At 37.2% G+C, this 10,082-nt stretch overlaps 1 protein-coding gene across 1 annotated transcript in view; it reads right to left on the bottom strand.

Annotated features, from left to right (window-relative positions):
• Positions 1 to 10,082, bottom strand: part of LOC106867954 (N-acetylated-alpha-linked acidic dipeptidase 2) — a 336,237-nt gene that overhangs the window by 73,784 nt on the left and 252,371 nt on the right. The window contains exon 11 of the mRNA XM_052974261.1: positions 5,044 to 5,133. Within this exon, the coding sequence (XP_052830221.1) occupies positions 5,044 to 5,133 (90 nt within the window). The remainder of the gene's footprint in view (positions 1 to 5,043; positions 5,134 to 10,082) is intronic.

The following is a 10,082-nucleotide window of genomic DNA, read 5'->3' as shown; positions in this document are numbered from 1 at the left end:
AGTGTCTTCTACTATAGCCTCGGGCCTACCAAAGCCTTGTGAGTGGATTTGATAGACGGAAACTGAAAGAAGCCCGTCATATATATGTATGTGTGTGTATGTGTTTGTCCCTCCAACATCGTTTGACAACCAATGCTGGTGTATTTACGTCCCTGTAAGTAAGCGGTTCGGCAAAGGAGCCTGATAGAATAAGTACTAGGCTTACAAAGAATAAGTCCTGGGGTCGATTTGCTTGACTAAAGGCGGTACTCCAGCATGGCCGCAGTCAAATGACTGAAACAAGTAAAAGAGTAAAAGAGTATCTCTTTCACTTGGGTATTATCTCACAGTGTTTGGTCTACTTTCTTTCTCTCATGCTGGCTCTATGGGACTCTATTACTTTTGGTACTAGTACATAGACTATTTCACAGAATACTTCCATGGGAATTTCTCCCAGATCTTAAGGATGCCTCTTCCTTAGTTGGTTTAAATGTCTCTTATGTTCGCCATGTGACCCTTTAATTAGATACATCATACTTCCAATTTTTCTGGTAACAAGGCCATCTTTCCAGCCTTCTTTACCATTTCTATAGGTTTTGAAATGCACTTTATCACCTATCTCGATGTATTTTGTTGGCTCTTTTGTATTTCCTTTATCTCTTTTCTCTCTGGTTTTGGTTTATCAAAAATGGATTTTATTCTTCTTGCGAACACCAATTCTGCAGGATACTTCCCTGAATTTGTACTTGGAGTGAGGGTCACTCTGTATATTCTTAAGAAATTTGTCAGTGCTTCATCATTACTGAATTCATTCCTCGCTTTTCTTAACGCTCTCTTAAAGGTGTCCAGAAATCTTTCTACCTGTCTGTTTGACCTTGGGTGGTAGGGTGGAGTGCAAATATGCTTTATTGCATGCTGTTACAAAAGTTCTTGAATCCACACCCAGAGAACTGCGTTCCGTTGTCTGAAACTAGCATAGTCAATGTGTAACCTAGACCATGGGTTCTCTGTCTCTGGCCATGATTGATATTTTACTGATGGGGCTTTGGCTGTGAGTGCGCAACCTCGGCAAGTTCTCATCAAGTTTTCAATATCTCCGTCCATAGATGGCTAATAGACATAGCTCCTCTTTAGAGCCTTCATCTTTGCCATTCCTGGATGTCCACTGTGGAATTGTTGCAATACATCTTTTTGTAATGTAGCTGGAACCACCACTCTTTGGACATACATCCGAATATCGTCGCAAATTGAAAAACTACTGGCATCTGAATTTTCATTTTGTTTATTTTTTAAAGATTCTTTTATTTTCGTAATATACACATCACTTATAGCTTTCATTCTTATATCCCATGCTTCTCACTGGTAGTTCTTGGATAACATTTTCATATCACTTTTAATTTCATTTTCTGCCTGCAGTGTGACTATAACAATCTCTTCTAGTGCTTCCATATTATTTGGAATTAATCTTGAAAGGCAGTCTGTATGACTGATTTTTTTTTTTATAGAATGTATTGCATTTTGAAATTATCAATGTAGTAATATTACACCCCAATGTTGCAGGCATTTTGCAGTATGAGTCAGTAACCCCTTTTTAGATCCATAAATCGTCAGCAAAAGTCTATGGTCTGTTTGTAATAAAAAAACTTTTGCCATGCAGAAACCTGTGAAATTTTTTAACTGCAAAAATAATTGCTAGGGCCTCCTTTTCAATTTGACTATATCGCTTCCTTCTTCATATTTATGAAGTAGAACTGCACCTAATCTGTGCTCGGAAGCATCAGATGCTACAATGATGTCCATTTCCTGATTGAAATGTGCTAACGACAAGTCTGAAATTAGAATTTCTTTTATTCCTTCAAAAATGTTCTGGCATTTAGTGGACCAATTCCACTTTACTCCATTTCTTAATAAGTCGTTAAATGGAACTCTTAACTTGTGCATATTAGGAATGTAGCTTTGATAATAGTTTACCAACACATGAAATGCTTGTAAAGTTTGAATATTTGTCAGCGCAGGCATATTCCTTATTGTGTCTGCCCTTGATGAGTCAGGACTTCTACCACTTTTATCAATTATTTGCACTAAGTACTTAATTTGGGGTAGAAAGAATTCGAATTTTTCTTCACTCAAAGTGAACCTGAAAACTTTTCTTAAACACAGCTTTTATGCGTTCCACATGCTGTTCATGAGAATTACTCTTGATCAAAATATCATCCAAGTATGGGATTGCAAATTCATAATCAGATAACATAGTTTCTATGATTTGCTGGAATATTGCTGGTGCAACTTTTAATCCAAAAAGTAAGCGTGTGTATTTATTGTTAAATACTTTGAGCATTTTTCATTTATTTTTATCTGTAAATAGACTTCAGACAGACCTAATTTGGAAAAAAATTTTCCACTATTTAACTTTTAAAAAATGTCCTCTACAGTTGTGAGTGGGTGGTAATATGTTTTTAAGCAGTCATTCACTCCTATAGAAAAATCAGCACACTTGTTTTTAATACATACCTTGGGTGCTGTTCACTTCAAATAATCCACTTTTTTGATGACTCCATTCTTTTTGAGTCTGTCCAACACTTCATTTACAGTTTCAATTGCCACAAATGGTACTTTTCTGTTTGCTTTAAATACAGATACAGCATTTTCACGTACTTGGAAATTGGCTTCCATCTTTCTACAGAGACCTAAATCCTCTGATAACACTTGCGAGAACATATTTTACAATTTTTTCTTCAGTTCTTCCAAAGACTTGTTTTTAATGGGACAACCATTTATGTTATTGCAGTAAAAATTTATGGGGAGGTGCCATAAATTGAATAGTTGTAACTAATTCATACCAAACAGATTGATTGTATTATCCACAATGAATAATTTTGCTTTGCATGTCTCTCCTAGAAATGTAACGTCAATATATGTTTTGCCCATGAAATGTAATTTATCGCCTGTTATACCACACGCTATTTTCGCTGTTTTAGTAATCTTGGTTTATCAATTGTTTTCTAAGTATCTGCATTTATAATCGAGATGTCACTACCTGTGTCTAACTGTAATTTGGTATTCACATCATTTATTTTTATGTGCACAGATTTTCTTGTTTTTCCATTGCAAGCACTCTCTGCTGAAAACACCTTAGAACTTTTTGTGTTTGAGCCTTGTAGTCTTGTTCTACAATGAAAACTCTTATATCTCAGCTTCTGACAACTATAGCACTTTTTGTTTTTAAAAGGACAATCCTTTTTATAGTGTAGGCCTCCACAACCATAATACAGATTGAGGCCTGACACTTTTTTTTTATTGTGCTTCTCGGAATGACACATTTGGATTTTTCAGAGTCTTTCGTCGATTAACATCCGCTTTCCATGCTAGCATGGGTTGGACGATTTGACTGAGGACTGGTGAAACCGGATGGCAACACTAGGCTCCAATCTAATTTGGCAGAGTTTCTACAACTGGATGCCCTTCCTAACGCCAACCACTCAGAGAGTGTAGTGGGTGCTTTTACGTGTCACCCGCACGAAGGCCAGTCAGGCGGTACTGGCAACGGCCACGCTCAAAATGGTGTCTTTTATGTGCCACCCGCACAAAAGCCAGTCCAGGGGCACTGGCAACGATCTCGCTCGAAAACCCTACGAAGGCCAGTCAGGCGGCACTGGCAACGGTCACGCTCAAAATGGTACATCTTATGTGCCACCCGCACAAGAGCCAGTCCAGGGGCCCTGGCAACGATCTCACTTGGCTTGCCGGGTCTTCTCACGCACAGCACATATTATCTTGTATTTTTTTCATGTCATGTTTAAGATTTACCATAGTCTGACATTCTTCTGCAATGGTCTGTGGATATAAATCCTGGTTTGCTTGCTCCATTTTCAAGAGAATCCTTGCCCAAATTTCTCTATTTTCATTTTCAGGTGCAAAAAGTCCTTGCACAAAGATAAGTGATTTGAACATAACCTGAGTGAGATCCTGGAGTTTGAAATTTTTGCACATCCAGTTGAGTAGTACAGTGTAGGTGATAAAATCATGCTCTTCATTTTGTTAAGTTTCAGCACTCCATTCTGGTGTTGAATAATGAACTTCTATCACAAAAAATTTTTGAAAGCAGTTCCACAGTTTCTAGGAAACCAATCTCACTTGACTTTTGGGGCAGAATGAAGTTATAGTAACACTGATGTTCAGCAGGAGCTACCTTGAGTAGTAAAAGAGTTACTTCCTGCTCTTCTGACCATGTCTTTCACTTGTTAAAAATTACTTCATATCTTCTATAATACACAGGAAATGTTGTACCCTTCTCTGGATTACACATAAATTTAGAAATTACATTAACCACGCCATCTGGCATTAACAAGCTTACTGGATTTTCAGACATCGCCGACTGTAACTCAATTAATTGTTGTTGTAGTATTTGTTTTTACAACTCCTGTAGTTGTTCCTGTTGCTTCTGTTGAAGCTGTACTACTGTGGCCAATAGGTTTACCATGACGCAGAAAGCACCTTGTATACTTTGTAAAGTGGTTGGCATAAGGAAAAGGCATCCAGCCATAGGGACCACATGCTAAAGCAGACAATGGAGCATGATAAGTCATCAGGTACATCAGATCCTGTCAAATCATCCAACCTATGTTAGCATGGAGAACTGGTGTTAAGCAGTAATGATGATGATGATGACGACGACACCAACACACACAATATCAGATGATTTACTCAAAAGAAACACAACTTTTCTTGTAGGTGAATAAATATATATCTGCACACTGCAATAGGTTATTGAGTACTTAACCTGAACTTGTGACTTGTCTTTTTTCTTAAACAATGTTTATTGATATGTGTGTGCACATCTGCATGTGTGTGTGTGTGCTTAAGCATATGCATTTACTGAAGGTGGTGTTCTAAGCATTATTAATTATGAGGTTAAAATATTAATTATGAGGTTAAAATAAAGTACCAAATGTGTTACTAGAAATATTCACCAATGTTTTCAACAGACAGTTTGTATGGCATCAACACTGACTTGGTTACCAACTAAAAAAAAAAAAAAATCAAAAGAAATAAATGAGTACTTACAATGAAGAATTTACATGACCTGGACCTATTCTGTATGTTATGGGGAGTTTTCCCTGCCAATCTAAAGGAGCTACATCACCAGCCATCTCACTGAAAAAGAAATGTAAAATGAATTTAATCAGATTTCCTATATGTAATAATAATTAGTTAAAAAAAACATAATGAGCAGCAAAGTTTTAAAGGTAAAAAACAGTTCGTAATTGACACCTCTATGTTACTTCTTTGTAAATTCTGAGTGTATTTCTATTTTTGATAAGCTGATGGCTTATACAGGCTGCTCTCTTAAAAGCAATTATTGGACTACATCCCTTCAAATAAGAAAGGAAAATTAGAAGTTGTAGAGAAGGTTTAACATCCAATCTGCTATGAACACTGAAATCAAACGAGCAACAGACAATGGGACAAAATGATGATGGCAAGAAGACATTAATAATCGAGTGAACTGTTTCTGAGTTTTGTTCTAGAATGATCTGATGGAAGTGAAGATATCTTATTCCTATATTATTGATTTCTTATGTAAGTACCAAGCTATAAGCAACAAATGGACAATCAGGTGATGTTGGTTAGATTACTAGATGTTTATACAGAGGTCGTGGAATAGTTGGAATATACATTTGTTGTGTTGTGGAATTTAGCTATAACCATTTGTGTCCTATGTTCAAATTTACTTGAATGAATAAAACGGGTACCATTTAACTGCTGAAGTTGTTTTAATTCCAGATGTCTCCCTACAAAAATTCATGGTCTTGTGATTCATACAGAAATCAATATTCAACTTGCCACTCTCCTTTAATCAGGCAAGGTAAGCAGTTTTCCACTGCCTGGTAGCTACAGTAAAAGTGGTCATGTAGTAACTGAGGCTGGAAGGACTGAGGGTAAAAAATGTCCTTTCCAGTCAAAGCTTCATGGTTTCAGGTTCCACTTGGACACTTGGAAAAGAAGGCAAAGGTGGAGAGAGAAGTGTCGAAAATGGTGAGAGTAGATGGAACTTCTCTAAACATGAACCAGTACTTTCGAGAAGTGACTTGCCTTTGGTGCTCAGAGTGAACTTGGATCTGTGTCATCCCCTAGCTGACCCTAATTGGAAATCTGTCTATACCAGGACTACTGTATCAGCTGTATAATTGTATACCATGTATACATTTTATTTCATTCATTTTTTTTTTCTTTCCTCATTTGGGTCTATGTAAGTCCCCACTGCCACCACCACCACTCCATCCCACTAAATGTCCCAGTGGAAAAATAAGATAGATTTTCCACCAAGGTTAACTTTGCTTTTCCTCCTGTCAACTAATAACAAAAAATGTTCCTCACATTAAAACAAATAATTGTCTCAAAGAAATAATCTTTCTAAAATACTGATTTCAAATTCTGGCACAGAGGCCGGCAAATTCAAGGGAGGGTTTAGTCAATTACAGTGACCCCAGTGCTCAACTGATACTTATTTTATTGACCCTAACAGGATGAAAATCAACCTCAGAGGAATTTGAACTCAGAACATGAAGACAGATGAAATATCACTAAGCGTTTTGCCCATCATGCTAACAATTCTGCCAGCTCGCCACCTTAAATCTTTCTAAAATATCAATAACAACTAGCACTACCTGTGGGAATTCTGTGGTTATTTTGAAAACTATGATGAAATTGTATATTTTTCTGAAACATTTGATTTTTGAAAAGATATAAAAAAAATCCACATAAACAGTATTGAAGGGGCAGGCAGGAAGGCAGGCAGGCTGGCAAGCAAGCAAGCAAGCAAGCAACTAACCAGCCAATTTATCTGTCTATCTAGCTAGCCAGCTATCTATTGGGTTGGCAAGAAAGTAATTTCAGTTTTTTAGTGTGAAATAAGTCATTTTTTTCCATACAAGGAATGAACTTTAATCAACTATATATTTCCCATTTTATTCAATAACCTTTTCTCATCTTTCTGGCAACTTCATGATTTTGCGCTCATAGAACTTCTGGTCCTTAGTCAAAAACTGAAGCAAGTGCAATTTCAGGTCATCGTCATTATTGAAAGCTTTACCATTCAAAGAATTTTGCAAACTTTGAAATATATGATAATCTGATGGTGCAAGGTCAGGGCTATATGGTGGATGTGTCATCACTTCCCAACCAAGTTCCACTAATTTTTCACAAGTTAGCAAAGGTGTGTGTGGTCTAGTGTTGTCATGGTGGAACACGATTCCTTTACAATTTGCCAATTCTGGCTGTTTTTTGTTGGTTGCTTCTTTAAGTTTAGTTGTTGACAGTAAACATTTGAATTGATTGTTTGGTTTCTTGGAAGCAACTCAAAATACACAACACCTTTGTAATCCCACCAAACTGACAGCATGACCTTTTTTGATACTATTCAGCTTTCGATGTAGTTTGTGCTGGTTCATTACGATCGTTTTCGACTGATGTTATTGTAGACAATCCATTTTTCATAACCAGTGATGAATTGTTTCAAAAAAAGGCTGATTTCGTCGTGCTTGTGATGCATATCACAAATATTGATGCGTTGTGTTAAGTGAATCTCTTTCAATTTATGTGGAACCCAAATATCAAGCTTCTTAATGAATCCAAGACATTTTAAGTGATTTTCAGTTGTTGTGTGTGACACATTTAACCTCTCAGCAATCTCTCGCACACCTTTATGGCAATCAGACTCAATTATGGCTTTGATTTGGTCATCATCAACTTCAGTAGGTCGACCAGAATGTTGGTCATCTTTGAGTGAAAAATCTCCAGAACAGAATTTTTCAAACCATTTTTGACATGTGCACTTTGTTAAGCAATCAACACCATAAATTCCACATATCTCTTTGTGAGCCTCAGCAGCTTTCTTGCCTTTGTGGAAATAAGAGGACTAGCAAAAACTAGTGAGAACTTAAGTGAGCATATTTTGATGGCTGTGTGTTGTCAGTAGTGCATGAATGATGGGAGTACAAATAAGCTGAAAGAAATGCTAGTTATAAGAAGAATCAGATGTACAAGAGAGACTGCATTGGTATGAATACGAGAGGCATATGGATGATGACTGTTATATAGAAAAACATACCCAGCACTGATAGTGGATGGAACCTGTGGATGAGGAAGACTGAGCAAGATGTGGAAAAAAATGAAAACTATCTCAAGATGTCAAGATTCACAAAAGAAATGACATGGACTACAGTGTTAGCGAAGGACCATATTTTTGTGCAATCATAGCAAACAAGATGCTAAGATGTTGTAATGGTTGGAAAGCTCTCATTGTATCCATCTTCTGTTCCTCACATCCACCTTCTCTTTCTTTCACAGATTCTCTCTCCATGGTTTCTTTATTACAATGACACCCTCTCATCTCTTTCTCTCCTCTGCCTCCACAACACCCTGATATTGTTCTCTCTTTCTTTCTATCTCACAAACCCCCTACACCACCCATTCATACCTATTTAATGTAAACTAACACTGGATTTCCCCATACTCAAACAAATCATAACCCTTACCTCTTTCTCCCCACCCACTCTCTCTTTTCCATTATAATTCATGCCCACAGCACAATCTCATCTGTTTCACATTTACTGTACTCTCAACAATAAACCTTCTCTCTGATCATATTTTAACTTCTTTCAATACCCCACCTTAAGCTCAATTTCTTCTATTCTCCCTCTTAGAGTCATGGGGGATCTTCAGTCTTGTGATTTACAAGGCAACCTCACCAGTGCTGGCACTGCAATAGACACTCTGTAAAGTAGTCGGAAAATCAAGCAGAAACAATGTAGGGTTGAGAAGACTGTTTAATCATGTTAAGAATATGAGAAGCTTTCTTGTGCTGGCACCATGATAAAATGCAGAGTGTACTCTCTCTCTCTCACTCTCTCTCTCTGTAAAGTGGTTGGTATTAGGAAGGGCATTTAGTCATAAAAGCCATGACAAAACTGGGATGTCTGAGTAAGGTGTAGTTTCCTGACTGAAATTAAGTGGAGGTCAGTAACTTCAATTATGAACTGACATAAACCATGACGAGCATTCCAACCTATGTCTGCATGGAAAATGAAAGTAAAATGGAGATGATGATGGTGGTAGTGGTAGTGGTGGTGGTGGTGGTGGTGGTGATGATGACGATGATAGTAGTGATGGTGAAGATGGTGACAACAATGAAAAAGATGATTGGTGAAGCTCAGCATAAGAATTAATACTGCCAGATAATAAGTCAGACAGAATTCAAATAAAAATGGTGTCTGTTAAATTTTGTTGACGTATAAAGAATTATTGAATGTGCAAAATATTTCATTGTATGGGTATTGGTTTCATTAATATATTTGTAGCGTGAGCGTGTGTGTGTGTGTGTGTGTGTGTGTGTGTGTGTGCATGTGTGCATGTGTACTTATACTTTAGCCGAGAAGCTACATCAGTGTCTCAAGAGCCAAAAGTTTCATGTGAATGAACTAATCAAAAATTGATAAGTGTGTCTGCACAAAAGTTTTGACCTTTGAGTCCATGATGTGACTTCTCAGATATAATAAAATAATGTACATGTGTGTGTGTTCTTGTAATAACTATGACAAAAACAATAACACTGCCTCTGCCACTACCACTATCACCACCACCACCATCCCAATCCTACCTCCTTGCCCACGAGAAGTCTAGTTTAGGTTTCCCTCCATCACACCACTTGCACACAGCACACATGCCTGCATTCTAGCATCTTAAAAACTCCACAAGGCCTAACTTTCATTGTGCCCACATTGATTGTGGCTGTTCTAATATTGTGGAGTAGATGGGAAGAAAGAGAGTGTATTACCCGAAAAGAAGATTTGTGTAAACACTTGCCTGAAAGCAGGGGGCTCTTATGTATGTCCAATTAATTATACAAGTACTACTGCTCAATGAATTACTGTATCTTCTAGATCCTAAAATTCATTGGGCCATAAAAAAGGGCTACCCTAAGACCTAACGAATCCTACTGGGATAAAGAGGGATAATCACCATTTATATCAAGGAAAATTAGCATATATACATACACATCTTAGCTTGTGTGTGTGTGTGTATATATATATATATATATATAT

The sequence above is a fragment of the Octopus bimaculoides genome, chromosome 18 (genome assembly GCF_001194135.2).
Source record: "Octopus bimaculoides isolate UCB-OBI-ISO-001 chromosome 18, ASM119413v2, whole genome shotgun sequence".
Taxonomy (NCBI): domain Eukaryota; kingdom Metazoa; phylum Mollusca; class Cephalopoda; order Octopoda; family Octopodidae; genus Octopus; species Octopus bimaculoides.
Note: the sequence above shows the minus strand (reverse complement) of the source record. Positions and strands in the feature narration are given on the sequence as shown.